Consider the following 21782-nt stretch of genomic DNA (forward strand, 5'->3'; position numbering starts at 1 on the left):
TTCATGACACACCGCTGGGTAGCACAGTGGTCTGGAAATATACTAGGTGGGGAGCAGGTCATCGGTGAGCAACGGTGGCTTTGGATATCAAAATGTTGTCTGTTGGCACTGGAATAAGTCAGAATTACGAGCAGTCAGAAACCAGCAGTCATGCAAAGTTTACCATGATTTACCCACAGCTTATCACGACAACCCACTCAGTAATAAAAACTCAATACTCTACGGATATTTCTCCAAAATTCCATTAATCATCACTTCAGATCACTGTCTACCAAATCTTCAATCGTCCATTCTTTCTTTATCGGGACCATTTTCGTCCGACCTCAGCGCATGGCCGGCCGCGCTCAGTGCCATTGTTGGGACCGCTACCATAATGAGAGGCGCACAAAAACGTCGGCCGTTACCACTGGCAGCGGCTGCGGAGGCGGCGGAGGCGGGGCGCTCTCTTGCCACACTCGCCCCGTCCGACAATGACCCGACATCGGACCTTCCTTCACGGTCTGACGGCGTGAGTGGCCCCGGCGGGTCAGCCACCAAAAACCGCGACCGGGTCACCAAAACTGCCGGCCGGGTCACCAAATTTCCTCGCCAGGTCACCAAAAGCCCAGACGGGTCAGCACCGTGCGCCGGTGTGGCCGTCGGTGCTCATTAGGTGGAACGTTAGCTGACCCCAGCCGCTCCCCGGCCCACTTCCGCCGCGCGTGGTACTGAGATAATACACGGTAAGGCACTCGGAGGGCGTGGCAAGGCGAGCCGCGCGTGAGGCTGGGTTCATTCCTGAAAGTAAGCACCGGGAGAATTTCCAGGTGCGGGACTGAGGAGGGAAGATGGCATGCAGGACGTGACGATGACGATGGTCTCCCAGTGTATAGCTTCCTTTACCATGTCCCAGACATCGTTAGCGACAGTACAGGACGACACGGCCTCTTGCCGCTCCATCGACAGCTGCTATCACCGTATGCCATTGCAATTGCAGGAGGCGCGTCTATCTGAAGGATCCGTGTCTCGCACATCTGCCGTTACAGTGCAGCTGCCGGTAATTGTGCGGGTCAGAGCCAGGAGACCTGAACTTGTAACACCTGGCCCTCTTCAACACAGGACAGCGTATTTCTTTGTCCGAAAGAATATTCAACCGTGCAGAGCTGAGAGCTCTCAGAAGCACTAAAACTTTTAGCAGGAACTGCATGCATGGTTATGTTGTTACGAAAGCCAGCATGTTAATTTACTAGAGGTTATATGCACATAGCGCGTGATTCGAATGCAACAGAGAGACAGAGAGACAGAGAGACAACGACCGCGTGCGAGGAGCACGGTGGAGTGGAGCACGTTAAGTGCACGTGCGACACGTGCGGCAGGATCTTTGACCACCGTCCACCTTGGCATGCTCCCGTGGCCGTATGCACCATATGTCCGTTACATGGTCCACGACTGATGGCATCTCTATACGCTCCGGCCAGCCTCGCAGCGTGCAGGTATGCCCAAGGTATACGCGTGCCTTGTCTGCAGCAGAGCGCAATACGGTCTCGGTGATACGGGCTGCGGGCTGCGGGTGTTCACTGTATATGCCGCCAGCGATGAGTGAGGAGCAGTTGGCACTTATTCGAGAAGAAACGCCGGTAAGCAGGGCGTTCCAAAGCTGTTCATTGTTGGAAACATATGTGCTGAAATTCGGGTAATATTCTTTGGTATATAAAGCTGTCGTTAACGAGAATTAAAACAAAGAAGTTGAAGCCAAAGTCAGCACGGTTACTCTCGTCTATTTTCACTTACAGGGCGCCGAATGTTGCCCCTTTCCTTAGCGCCATTATGCATGACAGATGGCCATCCCGAAATTGAAGCACGATATCTTGAAGCGCCTCTCTTGGGCCTGGACCTCCCATGGCCGTGTCCGCGGCCGGCTGCCACTGAAACACGGCAAACTTTACTCACCACGGGACTCAGGCTGCCAAGTCACTGGGCAAGAGGCCTAATTATCTGACCACAAAACTTACCGGCTCGGGCACCTCTTTTGGGACAGTTCGCTAAATTAGATACTGTCTCTGTTTCAAGTTGCAGGCAGCAGCAGAAAGGTGTATTAATTAAACAGTCTCACGACCTGTGGCTGCGAAGGCACGGGGTTGGACGGGCGAAGGCACGGGGTTGGACGGAGAATCGGGGCAGCGGGGTGGTGGAGTGCTGACTAGCAAATGGACAGGAAATGACTTGGTATGTTGTGACCCGGGACTGGAATCAGATTCCGCCGTAAGGGCACTGTCACTGAGACCACGTATCACTCCAACTCAGCCGTTTTCGATCGGCATGGAGTAGCAGATGGACGGCGAACAGGTCCGGATGAATGACTGGATAAGATCTGAAAGACCGACACTCTTCGAAGAGACTAAGAGGTTCCAAGTGAAACGGTGTAATTAAATAAAAGGCTTGATGATGCGACACATTCCACCGCTTGTAGTCATCTTCTCTATGACGTGATGCTAGTTACCTATACTTGTCCCTCGGTATCCAATCATTTTATTTGAGTCGCCATCGACTGAGCGTCTCTTACTGAGCAGGGAGGGACAACGTTCAACGGCACCAAAAAAGGAACTACCGTGTTATCGCCATTTCACGCCCAGTGTGAGCCCCGTGATCAAGTGATCATTTCGGGACGTTAATCCGCACCCTTCAGACTAGTTGCCATAAAATTTGTTGTCGCACGCTTTTGGTAGGCATCCCTTTATTCAGCTTCAGCCGTCGCGGTGGGCGGGGCGCCGACGGTCCTAGCCCGTCACCACTGAGGTCGGTCGGAGGTCACTGGACGCGCCCCGGGGCGGTCACGTGACGCAGACATGTTGACAGTCAGCTGTTTGTCGTGATGACGTGGCATTACACATCAGCACGCCAGCAGTGTCTGTTTGTCGCCGTTATGTGGTCTACTACCATTACTCAAACCAGGGGCGGTCGCAGACTTGGAGTTTGGGGGGGGCCAACTTGTCAAAGGGGCCCCTGCGCTGACCCGGGGGGCCCGGTGCTAGCTTAACCCGGCCGGGCCCGGGGGGTAATCCCAACCACCGCAGCCCGGGGGGGCGTTTTTCGCCCCCCCCCCTGTCTAACTCCGTAAATAAGGGAGCTACGGAAACAAAAGCGATACCAAACGAAAGGTCCTTACGAGACGATTCTAAAGCACCTAAAATTTTTGACCTCAGGTCAATTTTCAAGGTCAGAGGTCAAGGTCAAAGGCAAAAACCGGCACATGTGTAGTGATCTCAAAATAAGCCTTCTAGAGGACGGCAGGCTGCATCAAACCGGCAAAATTGGGTGTCAAACGAAAGAAGAGAATCTGAGGATTCCGAAACTGTGCTCAAAATCAAAGGTCAAGGTCAAGGTCATGCTCAAAATTGACCTCAAACTTGGCACTTTTTCGCACATCTTGCGTGCTAACTTCCAAGATGTTTTGAAATGTTTTGAGGCTTATCAGTTCCCTATTTGTGGTTCATCTTACGATACAGGGCTGCTCAAAGGTCAAGGTCACAGAAGAGTATCCCTGCTAGAGGCTATTTCACTAATTCAAGTTAGTAATAATAAATAAGACAATTTTGCCATCCGGAAGCTCTAAATGAAGGCTTAGAGGAAAATAGATGCCAGATTCGTGATCAGCGGATACAAATCCATCATAAACGACCTTTCATGTGTCAAGGTCAACCAGAGGTCATTCGAGGTCACATGAGGTCAACATAAAATTTGACCTTTTCCGAACAAAATATATATCATTCGACGCGGCTTGACAAGGCGAATGCGATGGTACCACTGCCGTAGCTCTAGGACCATTTTTGTCGAAGTTATTTGCGAAAAACTAAAACCACATTTCGGGGTCGTTGACCTGACCTCTGACCTCAGGTCACCAAAACTATTTTTCTATTTTTCTCTAGGTCAAACGCTACACAACCGTGCTCGTAATTTGTCTTTATCTCTAAAACTCTATTTTTAGCAGCTATTTGAAGTTTGCGTCTGTGACGCCGAAGTTTGCCGTGCAGGGGTCTAGAAAAATGGACCTTCTGACGTCATCAAGGGGGCTAGGTCCAAATTTTTTACTTCAGAAGATGTCAAATTGATGGGAGAAAAGGTACTGAAAGTTTCGCTTTCCTATCCCTAAGCGTTCGGGAGCTATCGCAAATATTCGCCAGGGGGGGGCGAAAAACGCCCCCCCCCCGGGCCCGCGAGGGTTAAAGGGGCCCACGGACGTAGTGCACGGGTGCAGAAATCCAGGCCATGGCCGGTGAAGCGGGGGGGGGGGTAGTGAGCGACACCCGAGAGGAGGCTCATTGCGAAATGCGAGCTTTGAGGGTGTACCATGTCGAAAAGGTACCGATAAGTACATTTTGAAACATTGATATTGTCAATAATTCACGCAACTGTGAATGGACTACCGCAAAAGTAAAGGCGGCGCGGCTAACTTTGCCATTTTCTAAGATCATCGTGCTAAAACTTTTGACAGTGGGTCATCGGTATCTGTTCACTGTTCAATCACATGTGTTCCGTTTCATCTTTTTTTGTTTTTACTTGAACACAAATGTAAGTTTTGAAGGCCATTACAGTAGCCAATACTTCGGAAGATGGATAGTGGGCCAAATATCCTAAATTTGTCGTGCTGCATGGAAAGTAGTGTTGCTGAGAAAAGGGGTTTTGTTCCAGATTACTGTGGATGCAGAATACATTGTCTGCACCCACTGCAGAATTATTGTTGGTGCAACTGCGCCCACTGCACCCATGGTTCCTACACTTATGGACCCATCGATAGCGCTTCGGTGATACCTATCGCCTAGAGGCTGCAATGGGGCCCTTAGAGTACGGTGTCAGACCCCCCAGAGGCCGGCGTTGGACCCAAGGGTCAGCGAAGGGCCTCAAATGCCCCAGGTAGGGCCCCAGAGGCTGATGTGGGCCTTCAGAGGCAAGTGCGTGACGCCCAAAGGTAAGGCTTGAGCCCCCCCCCCCCAGAGAACATAATAGGGCCATCAAAGGCCGGTGTGGGACCTTTAGAGGCTGGTTTGGGCCCATAGGGGCCAGTTTAGGGCCATCAGAGACCAGTACAGGGCCTGCAAAGGGCAGTTTGAGACCATCAGAGACCGAATTGGGCACTCAAAGGCTAACGTGGGTCCTTACAGGCCAGCATGGAGCCCTCAGAGGTTACCGTGGGGCTCTAAAAGACCGACATGGGCCGGCGTTGGACCCCAGAGGCCAGTAGAGGGCCGTCAAAGGCCAAGATGGGCCCTCAGAGACCGATGCGGGCCCTTAGAGGCCGGCATCGGGTCTTCAGAATCCAGTGTGGGGGGCCCTCAGAGGCTAATGTGAGCCCTTACAGGCCAGCATGGGGCCCTCAAAGGTCAGAATAGGACCCTAAAAGACCGGCATGGGCCGGTGTTGGACCCCAGAGGCCAGCGGAGGGTCCTCAAAGGCCAAGATGGGCCCTCAGACGCCGATGCGGGCCCTGAGCGGCCGGCATCGGGTCTTCAGAAGCCCGTGCGGGCCCTCAGAGACTAAGGTGGGTCCTTACAGGCCAGCACGGGCCCTCAGAGGTCAGCGTGGGGCCCTAAAAGACTGGCATTGGCCGGTGTTGGACCCCAGAGGCCAGCAGAGGGCCCTCAAAAGCCAAGATGGGCCCTCAGAGGATGATGCGGGCCCTTAGATGCCGGCATCGGGCCTTCAGAATACAGTGCGGGGCCCACAAAGGCTAATGTGTGTCCTTACAGACCAGCATGGGGCCCTCAGAGGTCAGTGTGGGGCCCTAAAAGACCGGCATGGGCCGGCGTTGAACCCCAGAGGCCAGCGGAGGGCCCTCAAAGGCCAAGCCATGGGCCCTCAGACGCTGATGCGGGCCCTGAGCGGCCGGCATTGGGTCTTCAGAATCCAGTGCGGGGCCCTCAGAGGCTAATGTGGGTCCTTACAGGCCAGCCAGCATGGGGCCCTCAGAGGTCAGTGTGGGGCCCTAAAAGGCCGGCATGGGCCGGCGTTGGACACCAGAGACCAGCGGAGGGCCCTCAAAGGCCAATATGGGCCCCCAGAGGCCGATGCGGGCTCTTAGAGGCCGGCATCGGGTCTTCAGAATCCAGTGCGGGGCCCTCAGAGACACTTAAAGTCTAGTCTTGGGACTCGAGAGACAGAAATGAGGCCACCAGAGGCCGGTGTGAGGCTCTCAGACGCCGGTTGGGCCCTTGAGGCCGGTTTAGGGGCCCTCAAAGGCCAGTGGAGGGCCCTCAGAGGTCAATGTGGGTCCTCAGCGGTCAATGTGGACGCTTGACCGCCACTGAAGGGCCCTCAGAGGTCAGTGTAGGACCCTCAAAGACTGGTATGGGAGCTGTTAATAGCTGGCGTGGGTTTCTCGAGCCTCGTGACAATCGAATACGGGCCAGGGCCCCATACGGTACGGCCATGGGGGCCCATCGGTTGTTTGGGGGGGCCAAATGATATGATGGCCCCCCCCCTGATTTGGCTTTGGGGGGGCCATGGCCCTGATGGCCCCCCCCCCCCTGCGACCGCCACTGACTCAAACCGGGTGATGCGGCATATGCACGTGATTCCGTGCAATGTGATGCTCCACACAGTGCCCGCCACCTCTAGAGAGATGCTCTGGTCACGCTCTATTATGCGAGCATACTGATGGACAATGCGACACGAATGAAATAGGTACTTCCCCATTCTGGGCTTGCCCGGTATTCGCGCGCAAAAAAACACAACGAATAAATACCCAACTTTCAACATTCAGTCGTGAAAAATATACCTACCTATCGACTTGGTCGTCAGTCAGTCAGTCTCATTTTTAAATATGTCAAGTCAGCCTGTCAGCCTGCCGGCCTCTCACGGTCACCTTCATACAGTGTCAGAGTGTCGCTCTGTTCCCAATTTATCAGTCGGTCACGGTCACTAACCGTCGCACGGTCTTCTCGCTGAGAAAGCTGGAACATAGAGGGTGGAGTGCAAGAGACAACTCTCCTCTGTGCCATTGAAAGACAGTCGATCTCCTACCATCACCGTCATAAACTGTCGTTCCCGTCCACCACCGACGAATCTGACGCGCTCTGTGCCACTGCGCCGGGCGTGGCGCGGAGCGACAGAAGTGGCGCAGGGCGCGGTGCGCCGCTGCACGCCTCTGCTGCGCCGATAAACTGCGGTGCGCTCCACCCAGAGTCCAAGGAACTGGGCCTGAGCCGTCCCATCTGCCGTCGTCGGGGCTCTGACTCACGTCTGCCCCGAGCGGCGGTCCGTCTGGCTAGCCGCCGGTGCGCCCACTAATCCTCTCCGCCCTCATACCGCGATCTCTGATCGGCCGCACCTCTCAGCGAGCTACCGGCACGTGCTCAGAGCTCAGCCCGACCTTGCTGCACGTCCCCTCCCTCCCCAGCATACCGTGCACCGGAGCCATCCCGCCTGCAGCCCGCCACATGACGGGCTATCTCAGTCGCCGCTCGTCTCACGAAAGGACTCTTTGGCTTGGCTCGCTCAGCTCGACCTGGCTTGATCGGTCCGACTTGGCTCGACGGCACCTCACCACTGTATGTGCGGTGCAGGGAAGGGGGCGGCGGCGGCGGCGGTGGCGGGCGGGCGGACCGGTCAGGACGCGGGCGGGGGCGGGGGCGAGGGCGGGCTCTCGTGAGTAACCGGCGCGGTCTCTGACGCCCATCTCTGGCCCTGTTCCAGTGACGAGCTGCCCGTACAGCTGCGGCTCCCCGACAGTCTCCAGAAGGCCGAGAGTCGCCACCAGCTCCTGTCGCGCGCACTCCTCGGACAAGGTGAGATCCTACTGGTGTGGGCGGGTCGGGGACGGGTGTGTGGGAGCATCCTCTGCTGTAGTGTGGTAAATGGTGATACGAGAATGGTAGACCAGTGAGTTTAGTGAGTGAGCTACCCTTATGATGTAGGTAACTGCAGTTGTGCGAACAAAGAAAGGGTGCAGCCGCAGGGAGTTCATGTGTGTGACAACCATTTGGCACCGTGTCATCCATTGCGCAATGCGGGAGAATGTGTACTGTCTGCCACCGTAGGCGGCCAGATGGACGATAAAACAGTCCGTTCCCGCAACGCCAGGTTATACAGAATCGTCTCCCACCTTTGTGACGTCACTTGCAATGACATCACTCGATGTGACGCTTCCAACCGTGACGTAACGCAGCCTCCTGTGACGGTGCTTTGTGCCAAAAACGACGCTACTGACGCATCTTCATTGTAACGGGTGACAGACGTCAGGGACTAACAAATTCACCACCATCACTCCCGTGAAATACTGTCATGATGACGTCACCTCCCCGTAGCGTCACAGTGCGGCAGATGCCGCGGAGGGCTCCCTCCCTTGCCGTCCGTGCACCAACTGACAGGTGTTGGCAGCACCACTGCCTCAGGCGATCATTCTCAGCAGAACGAGCGGGTACCACCTGCTCGGGACGCTCTGGGACGGACCGCGCGCTACCTGGGTGGTCCGCGGTCAAACCCGTCCGAATTGGTGCTTGGTATTCTGACTGCTTAGCCAAAATGGAAGTGAAAAAATGTGAGATAGAAAAGGAGAAAAGGAGTTAGGGTGAAATAAGACTTGTTAGGTATTAAGTTGTGGAAGTTTGCGTGACATTCAAAATGTTGTTCGTCGTTCGAGGTTGTTTCTCTAAGGCTGCGTTGTTCAAGAGGGCATATTGGGCATTGGTCAACCTCTTCAAACTATGCGCCAGGGCCTGGCCACGGGGCCTCCCTGATCCAACAGCTGAAGTGTTGTCACGCGACTTAACGCAGTGTGCCGAGTGCTTTCATATGAAAAGACTCCACGACAAGTGGTTAATCAGGCAGTAAGCGGTTTAACATAAGTGGTTCGGCCTCGCTAGGCTAATTCTGAGAAGTTTTGTGGAGTGCCTAAGTGGGAGTAGAGTAGAGTTCAGCGAACGGGCGAAGCGTGGAGGGCGGGTGCTTTAGATAAATAATGCGATATTCTAATACCAGGGTCTATAAAAGTGATTGGGCTTTCCGTATCGCCGTTCACCGATATTATGCGCCGTGCAATGATTTGTGCATAACTCCCTCCCTCTCTCGACAGAATTCTGGCAGTCACGTCTCGCCAACTGCTCACAAGGTGGCAGCACTGGAGCCAGCGGCAGCACCCAGTCCTCCACTGCGAGCAGCAGTCTGAACAAGGTCGGCGGCAGCCAGTCCAGTCTGGGCAGTCTGTGCAGTCCGCCGGGCGCGCCTCCTCCACCCCACACCGAGACTCTCACCAGTCAGTCGAGCCTGGGCAGCTCCAGCGGTCCTCCGCCCTCCGACTCGCCGCTGACCACGTTCGGACGGCGGCTGTCGTCAGGCCGCCCCGGCGAGGGCCGCGCCAGTCCGGCCACGCCCGCGCCGCTGGGCGCCATCACGGAGCGTCCGGCGGAGGGCGCGCGCCGGCCGGCGGTGCATCCGCGGCCCGCGCCGCCCACCAGTCTGCAGCTGCAGCCGGCGGCGGCGCGGCTTCACTCACCAGCACTGGTGGGACGCGTGGCCAGTCCGGTGGGAGGAGAGCCAGCCGGCCGGGCGGTGCCGCCGCGGCCGCCGCCACGCTGGTGTAAGCCGTCGCTCACGCCCCCAGCTGCGCTGAACGGGTTCTGTGCCGGGGCAATCACAAACGGAAACGGTTTCGGCGCAGTTAGGAGCGAGGTGAGCGCGCTCCGGGGCAGCGCAGCTTCCGGCAGACAGGTGCGTAGCGCGTCCAACACACCAGTGCGAGAGCTGGCACCGACGCCAGGCAGCGCGCCGTGGCGCCAGACCGCGTCTCCCGCCACCACGCCGGCCTCGTGCGATGACGATGTGCTGCTTCCGGGCGGCGCGCCGCGCGCCAGCCGCCGGCGTGGCCGTAAGAAACGCTCCACGCACTACCAGGAGGCGGACATCCTGGAGCTACCCGTCGGAATCTGTCGCAGCTCGGTGGCCGACAAAATCTCTGACTATGAGGACATCTGGGCGTCGCCGCCGCGAGAGATCCCTGAGAGCACGTTCAAACCTCGCACGGCAGCTCGCTCGATGAACGATCTCAGTGAGGCGGCGAGGGAGCCGGCCGTGGTGCCGCCGGTGTCTGGCGACCGCACCGGTCTCCGACTGGAGCTGACCCCTGCACGTACCGCCTGCCCGGAGCTGCGCTCGCCCCGCTCCAGCGGTGCCAACAGCAGTCCGTTCTACGCGATACCAGCGGACGCGGTGCGGCCTGCTTCTGCCATCTGCAGTGAGACGGTCAGCTCACCGGCCGACGGGGTTGTGCAGCGGCGAGCGCCGTTCGACCGGACGGCAGCGCACCGCCACTCGGAGCCCAACATCCGCTGGGAGCCGCCCGGTCGGTCCCGACGGCCCGGCGCCGCGCGACTCGAGACCATCGACTCCAGTGACGAGCTGCCGCCTCTCTCCAGTAGCGTGGACAACCTGGCGTCGGCGCCGCGCCGTCTGCGTGCCGGATCTCGCTCACACAGCTCGCACGGCCTGGGTGAGGCGGCACGGCGTGTCAAGGCCGTCCCGCCACCTCGGGTTCAGTCGCCGCGTCGGCCCCGGCAGCGGCGCGCCGCGCGCGGCTGGCGGCTCGACGCTGAATGGGCATTCGTCGGCGCTGATAACGAGGGTTTCGAGGCAGACACGGAAGCCGAAGCCGACGAGGGTGCTGTCCAGCTGCGCAGGCCGCCGGTCGAGCCTCGCGACGCGTCGCACCGTCTCTCCGAGTCGACTGAGTCAGAGGCAGCAGGTCCGCCGACTCTCTCTAAGGAGGAGGAGAGCCGCATCGTGCAGGCCTACATCCGGCAGAGCCTGCCGCAGATAGCGGGACCTATCCTTCCCTCCAGCCTCCCCGTGCCGGAAGCGTCCATCTCAGCATCCGACTACGACAACGTCCGTCCTCTGAGCTCCCCGCCGCCTCCGGCACCCGCTCCGCCTCCCCCCGGAATCGGAGTGAGTCCTCCACTGACCGACATCACAGAGACCTCCAAATGGGAGTCCATCATGCGCCTGATGCAGGACCAGCTGCGGCTGCGCACGGGGCAGTTCGAGCCGGAGACGGCCGAGGAACGGCCCTTCACCGACTCGGAGTCGTTCGTGCACGTGCAGCAGGAGGCGCCGCCTGCGGAGGATGACACGGCCACCTCCGATGCGACGGTGGCTCGACCGGAGGCACAGCGGCTCGCCCGGCCACGCGCGCCGCAGGAGTCCCTCTACTGTGAGTAAAAGTGATATGAAGTTTGAGGTACTGTTGATGGATCTATAAGGACCTAGCATGTCATCAGTTACTAGTGAGCTTTAGTAGGTAATTGAAATTCAACGAAATTCCACAAGCTTTTTAACTAAATAAATTGTTTTTAATCTACCTTCATTCTCTTAGAAAAGGCACTATCTATTTGTTCACAGAAATAACGACTAATTAAATTAAAGGGCTTCATATGGACACTGAATATCACACGCATGCTTGTTAGCTTCAGACCAGAAACATCGTGTCCTGCATCCCCTTCCGTGACCGCTTTTCCGAACTTTTCTCATTAGCTCGGTCTGCTCAGGCTGGATAATGAACCAAGAAGTTTTATCAAAAATGTGGGCTTTCAGAGTCATTAGTGCTGAGTAGTCTCCTGGGCGACTCGGCGAGCCGTAATTAATTTAAAGTCGTTTGTGGCTACGGCGCCCGTACATGCATATTAAGCAGACCACTTTCGAGCTCGCTATAAAGTTGATTTAGGGAAGAGGAAGTCCTTTGAACGCTCATAACCATCTAAGCAACACTTTCATAGAATACTAAATTACGTTTACGCATTACGAAAACTTGACATATGGCCCAACACCTATAATCCGGATAAACTGCCCTCCTCCTCTGGCAGCGCTATTCCGAAAGACCTCTCAGCCCTTTTCATCCCGACTGACCTCTCAGCCTCTCGGCCACTCTCCATCTGACCTCTCCTCCCCTCCGACAGCGCCGTCATGTCTGACCTGCCCCTCCCCATCCCCCAGCTGACTCCTACCCTCCTTCTGACCTGCTCACTCCTTCCCGCACAGCGCCACCAAGTGTGACCTCCCTCCGTCTGAACCTCCCACCCTCTCCGCGGCAGCGTCCGTCTGATCTCACCCCCGGCTGAACTCGCGTCCCCCTTCTTACAGCGCTGCCCCGTCTGACCTGTCCCTCTCAGCAGCTGACCTTCGTGCCTCCCCCACTGACTTCCCGTCCCTTCGCACAGCGCCGCCCCGTCTGACCTCGATCGGGCTGACCTCCTGTCCCCTCCCACAGCGCCGCCCCGTCTGACCTGACCTCGTGTTCCGACAGCGCCGCCCCGTCTGACCTCGCTGACCTCCCGTTCCCCTCTTACAGCGCCGCCCCGTCTGACCTCACTCCGGCTACACCGGAGGAGCCAGCAGTCGGGCGCGGCCATCCGCGAGTACGTCCTTCAGCTGGCCACCTCCGAGACATCCAACACGTTCGCGCTCAACGTGCAGAAATTCCTTCAGGTGAGGAAATGGAAAGGAAGCCAGAAGTTTAGGTATCAACTATTTAAATTCCAACTGTTCTCATATGTCAAATGTTTATATTCCTGTAAACGTCGTCATCAAATGAGTTTGCACATGTGATGATTCATCAGTATTCGATAACTAATTTCCTCACTTGGCGAGCTTAATTTTGAGCTAACCGTCTACTCATTCTCTCAGTTCAGAAATGCATATCTTCTATTCATTGCTTACGAAGCATCCACACGGAGGAGCTCAAACAATTGTCTGACCTTCATACGTCCATCCGTCACAGTGCACCCGAGAAGCGTCCGAGACCGAGCCTCATGTGGTGATGAGGAACACTCGCCAGTTCGTCAACGGCATGAAGAACTACCTGGTCAAACACGGCGAGGGCAACTTCCACCAGATCGTTGACAGCGAGCGGGACAAGGTGAGGCCGGGACAGTGGCAATGCGATGATTGCCCAGTTGAGGCCCATTTAGATTATATCGTATTTGGCCTGTCCTGTGGCGGGCCCCGAGTGTGAATTAGCGCAACGCTACACGCTGGATATCCCAGAAATTGTAATGCCGGTGTGCTGTTGTTGGCTCGGATCGGATATTCGGCGCACCTAAACTTTCGCCGTTTCGATCTACTTCACAATCGTGTCTTCCATTTCAGCTGGCGTCTACTGCCTTCCTGAACCTGGACGTCATCCTGGAGGGGGTGTTGGAGGAGCTGCTGGTCCGGCCTCTGTACGACCACTTCAAGCACCTGACGGCCGAGGCCGGGCGGCGCAGTGGCGCCATCCAGCGGCTGACTGAGAACCTCGAGTTGACGCGCGGCCGCCCGGCGGCGTCACTGGGCGCCAAGCCGGAGCGGCCGCCGCCGACAGGAGCGGCCCTGGAGGCGATACGGGCCACCATGGAGAGACTGCAGGAGGCGGTCAGCCCGCTGGACAAGCTGGAGAACCTGCTGGCCGTGGTGTCGGATGTGTTCGCCGCCGCTGGCGCCAAGGACGAGTCGCTGCCAGCGGACGAGCTGCTCCCACTGCTCATCTACACAATGGCCCAGTGTAACTGCGCCAGCATAGAGGTAGGCAAATGGGTGGTCCTGTAGCTCCACTTGGGTAGATCGAGGTGGGCGAGTAGTACGGCAGTTAAGCCAATTATCAGTAAGAGCAGTATTTAAGTGGTTGGGTAGGTATTACTGTCCAGCCCATAGCCCCGCCCGGCCCATTGCCCGTTAGACTGGCCTGGGTAATGACGAAAACTGTCCCGCAACTATTGCAGTCTGAGTCATCCGTCGACGGGATAATTGTTATGGTAGAGTTTTGGGAGAAAAAGTCTCCCCCTCACACATACGTGTCCAAAACTTACACGAGAGAAAAATATGCGGTTCTCGGAAAATTCGACCGTTCCTTCCCCTCCCCCCTCCCCTATTGTACCCGAGTGTCCGATGTTGACTATGGTATTCGTAAGTCGTAACTGGTCTGGGCACCACATTTAACATAAATGGCGCTATGTTAACCGTCCACACCACAGTGGACGGCGCCCGTGCCTAGATTCTGGCCGCCTCCCATTTAGGCATTGGTTAAGATTTTAAATTTTCAATTACGTCAGACGGATAAGCGCATGCTTAGAAGAAAAACTGAAATGGGTACGTCACCGATGCTTTCCACCGAGCTGGAGCTTCTTCGTGATTCCGAGTTCCGACATCCACACAGCGGCAGATGTGTGAAAAGGCCTCCGGTATGATCCTGGTGTGGCCTGGGCACATCTCGGTGCCATGCCGCCCCCTCGTCAGTCGTCGCCGATATAAAGCACTTTTGTCTTTCACTTTTTCATCGACAAATCCGAATAACGAAAGGTCAACTATATGTACACAGCACTACTCTCATCATGATCACGATTCAAAACACATTTCACATACCACCAGTCACAGATCATGTCCGCACTGATCAGCACGCCCAACACGCTCGTTACTCGATACACAACTGACCGCGCGGCCCACGCATTTCTGCTTGCCGGGCGTAAAAGTCGAGCGTTTTGATTGGTGGAATTGGAGACTGTGTCGTATTGCGTCTCGGACGGTGCGACCGGCGCGGCGGCTGCCGGGCGGGGAGGTGGAGGGGGGGGGGGGGGGGGTTAGAGGGGAGGGGGCTGTTGAGGAAGGAGGTGGCGATGAGCGGGTCAGATGACATGCATCTGTCGGTAGCTATCTTAACACACAAGATAACCGTAACGGTAACTATGCAATTGACAAATGGATAATGGATGGAGCTATACACAACGCATGTTCGCGTTGTCTTGAACTGCCCATCAAGCGAAACGTGAATAAATTGAGACGTTCTTATCCACGAATAATCCAAGAGAACCCTGAATACCAGCCAAGGCTGCTGGTAAGCAGTGAGCACCCACTAAATTAATGCCGTCTGAAATATCACAACTATGACACGGTTTTGTTGTTTTCCCGGCAGTTTGAGGCCGACTACATGTGGGGTCTGCTGCACCCGATGCTGCTAAACGGTGAGGCCGGCTACTACCTGACCATGCTGTCCTCGGCCGTGCACGTGCTGAAGAACCTGCCGCACTACCTGGACGATCGGTCCCGCGAGTCCACCCGCAGCCTGTCACACGTGAGTGATGCAGCGGTTGTTGGAATCAAGTGTATGGTAGGTGCAACGGTCTTTGCCGGGCGTGGACTCGGGGATTTCGGGGGTGGACCAAGGAGGACATGGTGACCAGGTGATGCCTGCTTTTCGGGCTCAGCTCTGGCAGTGAGTCTACGAGTTGAGGTTGACCTGACATGTGACCTGACCCGAAATGTGACCTGACCTGATGTGTGACTATTTTCCCGCCAGTGTTCCGGCTAAGTCTCTGTCAGTGAATCCGTGACATGACCTGTGATCTCTCGGCTCTCTCCCGCAGTGTTCCGGCTCAGTGTGTGACAGTGACCGTGCGACCTGACCCGTGACCCCTCTACCAGTTCCCGGGCTCAATCTCTGGCAGTGGAACTTGTGACAAGCTCCCCGGCAGCGATCGGGCTTAGTCTCTGACAGTGACCCTGTGACCTGACCTCTGACCCCTCCCCCTCAGTGTTCCGGTTCAGTCTCTGGCAGTGACCCTCCCCTCCCCCTCAGTGTTCGGGGGCTCAGTCCCCGGCTCAGCCCCGTGAGTCCGTGACCTGACCTGTCACCCCTCTCTCCCCCAGTGTTCCGGTTCAGTCTCTGGCAGTGAGCCCGTTGACGGTCTGTTGCGAGTGGTCATTCCGGACGAGCAGCAGGGTACCATCATCAGCCGCACGCTGCCGGCACGACCCACCACCTCTGCTAGGGAGGTGTGCAGGATGCTGGGGAACAAACTACGCATTACCAGCCCCACCGACTACGGCCTCTTCAAACTCATCGACGGCTGTGGTGAGTCGCGAACAAGACAGGGTCGGAAGGGGGTCTTCTGAGGGTTGGATGGAGGGGAAGAAATATCTGTTGGATGGCAGATGAGATGGAGGGATCCATTCCATCTATCGAGGAATGTCGAAAGTCGCGTGTCGACCGCCCAGATACACGCGTATTGCGTCTGTGCGATTCGGGGTCGGTAACTTGCTTTCGTTTGTATGTGTATTTATTACATATATAATATAATACATAATACGTTTGTATTATATATTATATTATTTATGTGCATTATTAAGAAAGAAGTACTTCAACAAACATGTATAAGCAGCATGAGTTTTCAGATCACAGGTGTGTCCCAAAGAGATCGATACCGTTTTCCGGGAGCTGACAGATATCTCTTCCCATTTTCCACAGAAACACTGCTGGGGGACCTCGACTGTCCTCAGCATATCAAACAAGAGCTGACCGCTCGAGGCACGCACTGTATGCTCGCCTACAAACGACTCGAGGCCAAGATCGCCTGGCCCACCGCCCAGCTCTGAGCGCGTGACGTCATCGGACCAAACGTAGCTGTATGTGATGTCACAGAAACGAGGAATAACGCGACGTGAGTCCGTTGATAATGCCGGTCGTGCAGCTGAAAATTGGTGAAAAAAGATAACGGATGTGAGGTGACATATCCTTTGCTGATTTTGAAAGTGACGTCACGATATCGTTCTACACATGGCGTTACAGTATCTCTTCTGACCCAGACCAGACATAATGAATAATGATGTCATGTCAGCTCAGCTCACAGTGTGACCCACGAGTGACGTCACAATGTACGCAATAGGTGCTCACTGCCCGTGCTGCCAACTGGATTGAAACAACGTCACAGGAATTCAGTCTGCTGGTGTGGTGTGCTCGATGTGACGTCACATGTCTCAGCGTGAGCGATTGGCACTTCGCGGCAACTCTTTTTGTACTCAGTTTTACACGGGGCTAATGCTGGAGCCTTGCGTTGCGTCTGTGTAGATGTGATGTGTGAACGTTTATGCTGGGTGTGTTTCGGTGTAGTGTGCTGGTGCATCCGTCTGCGGCCGCGGTGCACAATGCCACCGTACGCCCCTATGACGTCACCAGAAGAGGCTGATGGTGCTGCCAAACTCAGCGATGTGCAATGAATGTGACTGGACTGCGAGGGCGCGAGCGTTTGGTTACATTTGGAATAATCTAGTCAACTAGCTCCCATGGATCGCTTTTCTACTTTGTTAACTGCAATACATCTCTGTCGAAAAAGGCTGCGTTATTGCATCACGAAAGCTCGTTGGAGCAATGTTGGACATAACGCTAAACCGGAGCATAAATAACCTACGCATGAGTACAGGCTGGACTAGGCTATGTGGAGTTATTCTGAGAAGTTCACGATGAAAGAAAACGCACCAGTTTATTGTCCCATACTGCATTCCATTCATCGCATATACCTTCACACCCTGGCACACATTCTAACCACCACACTACATGAGACAACATCCACACATATCCAGAAAGCAAGCTTTTCTGGCTGCGCCGTGTTTCGCTGCATCAGCGAAACACGAGACAAAGGAAGCACAAGGGGATGAAGCTTCGGCGCCCTTGTTGGTGACGACTGACGTTAATCGTGGAGGATATCCGATACAAACTAAAAGGAATACAGCGAAATTCAGACACACCTAAATCAAAGACTGCAGAATTTCGACCAGCATTGATAATTTCAACAGACACATAACCGAGACATGAAGCAATGCAAAGTTGAAGCACGGTTAAAATAGTACTAAACGTCAGATTGTTTATATCTAATGCTAGCAACTTGGGTTCACCAAAACAAGCATCGCAGGTAAAAGCAAGCATAACACAAAAAGTGATATGCAAGCCCTCACCAAATTGTTTTGGTAACCTAACATACTGCATTCAAGAAACAACCTTTGATACGTGTTTTCCTGGCATTTCACTGTCACGAAACAAACAAAGCTAAAACAAAGCCACTTGGCGCGACAAAATGGATTGCAAGTGTTTCCGTGCATCTCAACATCTCGATCGCAAAGCCAAAGTTCAGCAGCGACGTGCGCGAACGAGCAAATCTCACGCCAGCCACACAGCACAGATATCAGCGAAAATCTGGGCTAAGCACAGAACACCCAAATCAGACAGCGGACAAAGATGAAATCATTGAAATGAAATGGCTTCTTCCTAAACAAAGCGTAAAATATGTCACGACGAGATCTGCTTCGGACCACTTTGCGTCATGGACGTGGCGATGTCTTTGTCTTGCGAAGCACATCTATCTCCAGTTCCACAAGCCGCTACAACAAGCAGTATTTTGATGTCACGCGTTGCGTTCAGAGGGCTCTCGCGTAAAGCCAACACTATCAGCGCACAGCAGTCCGCCATTCGACCACGCTGAAACTGTTTGCCAGCGCTTCTCTCCCGCCTTTCTCAATGGGCTGTGGTGGGACGCGCATCGGTGGTGAATTCTTTTGACACACTCACGCCGGCCTAGACCGCCGAGTCCTTCGGGTCTGCGGCCTCCGAGCCAGTCACGGCCACGTCAGGAGGAGGCTCGCTGGAACAGAAATGGCAGTTTGTAAGCTTCATATCAGACTAGATAAAACGGTCGTAGTAAATCGCGAAGTGGTTAAGTGCGGATAGGATACCGTTTCATTAACGATAAGGGGTTACTTCCAGGTACTTTTTCGTTTTCTTTTTCATAACTACATTGCACAATTGATTGGATACCGTTCCATTAACGATAAGGGGTTAGTTCCAGGTCCTTTTTCGTGTTCTTTCTTATAACTACATTGTAGCTATACGAAAAATTTACATCAGATTGATACCTCGCAATGTGTATATTCAATATTCCGTTACAAAAGCAAAGACAGCTGAGAATTGAGCACTCAGGTATTCGGTACATTCAAATTATCAACATGGTCCACTAACCTGGTTGTTTCTGAGGTAGCATTGGTCCCATTCCCTGCGCTCTGGTCCTGAAGTGGCTGCTTCTCACTGAAACATGCATGACAAGATAATGAGTGTTGGTACACGACATTCAAAGGATTTCCAATGAAGGAAAGCAAACAGACCGTCGAAGATACGCTCAAGGCATATCTGCGGTTTCAATTTTAGCGCATGAAACCATGTAGCACGATAGCCATCGAAATCCCCGATATCCTCTTAAATAAAACGATAGCTCCGGTAAAAAAAAAAAAACATCCTAGCGAATTCACCCGCAGACATAAATCAGTTACTGAATAGCGCACACGTTTCAAGGGCTAGGCACACATGTTAAGTCGAACGCCTTCCATCCTGTTTGGTCCCACCATCCCTACCCACCCCTTCCCGCAGCATCCCTCGACCCTCACCTGGCAGCATCCGCATGTTCCAGTGTCTGGGAGCGCTGTGCTCCCTTTGCTTTTCCGCAGAGGGAGTGCAGCATGCCCCGGCTGCTGACGGCCCAGCAGGTCAGGTCGACCAGCAGCAGCAGCACCAGCAGCACGCCGACCACCACCCCGACCACAGCAGCCGAGGCCAGGGCCGGCGGGTCGTCCTCGGAGCCGCCGCCCGCCTCCACGATATTCTCCGGTTTGCTCAGCTCGGGGTCCGAGTCTGACATCGCGGGGAAATGGGTCAGCGGAGGGGGGGGGGGGGGCATGGGGTACACTGACCATTAGGGAAGAAGTGCAGGACAGCTACAAACCATTGCATATGCAGTTCTAACAAGGGGCACAAGCATGACAAACGAGACAGAGAACTATAGCAGCCAGATAAAGTGAATAACTACGCAACCACTTGGACATTCATAGACGAAACTAATGTAAAAGACGACCAGAGCAAAATCATAGAAAAGGCAAGCGATTCAAACTAATAGAAAATACGAATAGAGTCAATGCGTGAAAATACCTAACGCCTCGACCACATCGAGGTAACGTACATAATCTTATGTAAACGAGTACATTTATCTACCCGTAACAAGGTTACTATACTTATTCACGGGTAAACCAACAGCAATGACTTCCCGCTTCATAACATCCAACTGGGAAGACCTAAATCCTAATCCACTGTTGGACTGCGGGTCCTTATTTCATTTATTGCATGCCGTGCGCTGTGATATTCCCTCATTTCCCAACATAGGCCCCGCTTCTCACTGCATCCCAATCCCAGCGAGGCAGCGAGCGCGCTAAACTACGACAGAGAGCAAAGTACCAAGAGACGAGCAACAGACCCAGAGCCCCGCCACAGCGCACGACTCATTAGTGGTTAGTCTACTCCGGGGCCGACCGGTATTTACCTTCGCTGAAGGAGAGAGTATTAGACTAGCTGCTGCGCTGCCGTGCGCCGGCCACCGCCGACGGTCAGTCGAGAGAGAGAGAGACTACTTGTAGCTACGGTCGGGACCGCTCGGTCCCGCGACATACGTGTATTGTTCGGCACATAGGCGGACATCACAAAACGGCGTACGGACGCACGACGCTGGCCGCATCGGCCGAACACAGGCGCTCACACAGACGGAGGCGGAACGAGCACAGAGGCGGGGACAGGCGGGGGCGAAAGGCGTAAAGAGGCGGAGACAGGCTGAGGCGAAAGGCGGAGAGAGACAGAGATAGACGGAGGCGAAAGGCGACGAGACACAGAACAGCAAGGGGAAATCCGCGTAGACTGGGTTGGGTCTATTGTGGGTTTAGATTGGGTCTATCTGAGGGTTGAGTCCATCTGTCCGGTATAAGAGAAAAGTTGAAGGGAGGGAGATGGGGGAGGGAGAAAAAAAAGAAGACAGAAAAAGAGTTGTGGGTTTAGTCTTATGGGTGATAAACGAGCACACAGACGGTACCAGCAGATAAAGCTATCCATAAAAAGTTATCCACTATCCAATAAGAAACTCTTACAGAGGAGAGAACCGACGGACAAACAGGCAGACACACACCGGACCACAAAACACAGGAGCGGAGGAGCCGGAGTGGCCTGGACGCACAGGTAAATACACCACATCACACGGCAGCTGGCAGGGACAGCGGGTGGTCCGGTTAACCGCCACACCCAGTGTTAATTAATACTCCGTGGCGGTGTTACGACCTCAGAACCCAGAAACCGAGGTACCGCCGCCGGCAGCGAGCGAGCAGAGGTCAGAGAGGCCGCCCCGGACAGCTGCTGCGGAGAGGTCGGTCAGCGGGCACACCGGCCTGTTAGTGGGACCCGCCGCTGCACCGGAGAGGTCACCCGAGGTCACCCGAGGTCAACCGCCGCCCGCCACACACAACTCACACCCGGCAGCGTATAATAATCATCACACCGAACTCAGTCCGTTCCGGCGCGGCGCGAGCGCGCCCGCCCTCCACCCCGAGATCCTGCCGTGTTCCACCGGACCGGGCGGCCCCCACGGGAGGCCGGCCCCTAATTCGGTTTGGCATGGAATGTGGCTATCGGGCGCGGTCTCGGCCCTGACTGGCGGCTGCTTTCAGCCGCTCTACCGAGCCATCACGTGCCGCCCGACCCTGCCACGTGCACCCACACGTGCTGGGACACGAGCCCGCACCGAGCCCGCGGCGCGAGCCTGCATGCCCCGTCATTGAAGCCCCGCCCGGCATGCGCGCCTACTGGTCTCCACTGCACCAACACAGGCACACTGCGCAGCGCGCTCAGCCCGCGACACTAGCGCCGCCCCGCGGCCGGCCGACTAATCACGGCCTCCGGGCGGCCGCCGCGGTCGGCGCTAGCAGCAGCAGCATCAGCCAGGTACCGAGGGTGGGCGCGGCGGTCGCTCCGGCGTTAGGTGGGGCTCCCTCGCTGCCGCTCGCCTGCGCATCTGTAGGGCGGCGAGAGCGGACCGTCACGAACGGCTGTCACGGGAAGAAGGTGAAATCCGAGCTGGCTCGATGACTGGGATGAAGCTACGGAACTAGGAAAACGAGGACTACGTCTGGAACCACTGGAGTCTGGAAGAGCA

At 55.5% G+C, this 21782-nt stretch overlaps 2 protein-coding genes across 10 annotated transcripts in view; one reads left to right on the plus strand and one right to left on the minus strand.

The window, feature by feature from the left end:
- Nucleotides 1-17104, plus strand: part of LOC122363697 (protein sprint-like) — an 80687-nt gene extending 63583 nt beyond the window's left edge. For 2 of the 3 annotated variants that reach the window (XM_043333235.1, XM_043333237.1), the window contains 8 exons: nt 7669-7760; nt 9047-11179; nt 12314-12450; nt 12743-12880; nt 13111-13524; nt 14909-15067; nt 15643-15847; nt 16241-17104. In XM_043333235.1, coding sequence (XP_043189170.1) covers nt 7669-7760; nt 9047-11179; nt 12314-12450; nt 12743-12880; nt 13111-13524; nt 14909-15067; nt 15643-15847; nt 16241-16368 — 3406 coding nt within the window. In that variant the 3' untranslated portion in view covers nt 16369-17104. Of the gene's footprint in view, nt 1-7668; nt 7761-9046; nt 11180-12268; nt 12284-12313; nt 12451-12742; nt 12881-13110; nt 13525-14908; nt 15068-15642; nt 15848-16240 lie in introns of all 3 variants that reach the window. The other variant, XM_043333236.1, reaches the window with a different exon arrangement.
- A 129-nt stretch (nt 17105-17233) lies between these two features.
- LOC122363691 (fasciclin-2-like) overlaps nt 17234-21782 on the minus strand; it is a 97025-nt gene continuing 92476 nt past the window's right edge. For 4 of the 7 annotated variants that reach the window (XM_043333213.1, XM_043333212.1, XM_043333214.1 and 1 more), the window contains 3 exons: nt 19204-19447; nt 18782-18847; nt 17234-18407 (listed from right to left, as the gene is read on the minus strand). In XM_043333213.1, coding sequence (XP_043189148.1) covers nt 18341-18407; nt 18782-18847; nt 19204-19447 — 377 coding nt within the window. In that variant the 3' untranslated portion in view covers nt 17234-18340. Of the gene's footprint in view, nt 18408-18781; nt 18848-19203; nt 19448-21575; nt 21642-21782 lie in introns of all 7 variants that reach the window. The other 3 variants (XM_043333208.1, XM_043333209.1, XM_043333211.1) reach the window with 1 other exon arrangement.

Source organism: Amphibalanus amphitrite, unplaced genomic scaffold (assembly GCF_019059575.1).
Source record: "Amphibalanus amphitrite isolate SeventyFive unplaced genomic scaffold, NRLGWU_Aamphi_draft 000635F_arrow, whole genome shotgun sequence".
In the NCBI taxonomy this organism is placed as follows: domain Eukaryota; kingdom Metazoa; phylum Arthropoda; class Thecostraca; order Balanomorpha; family Balanidae; genus Amphibalanus; species Amphibalanus amphitrite.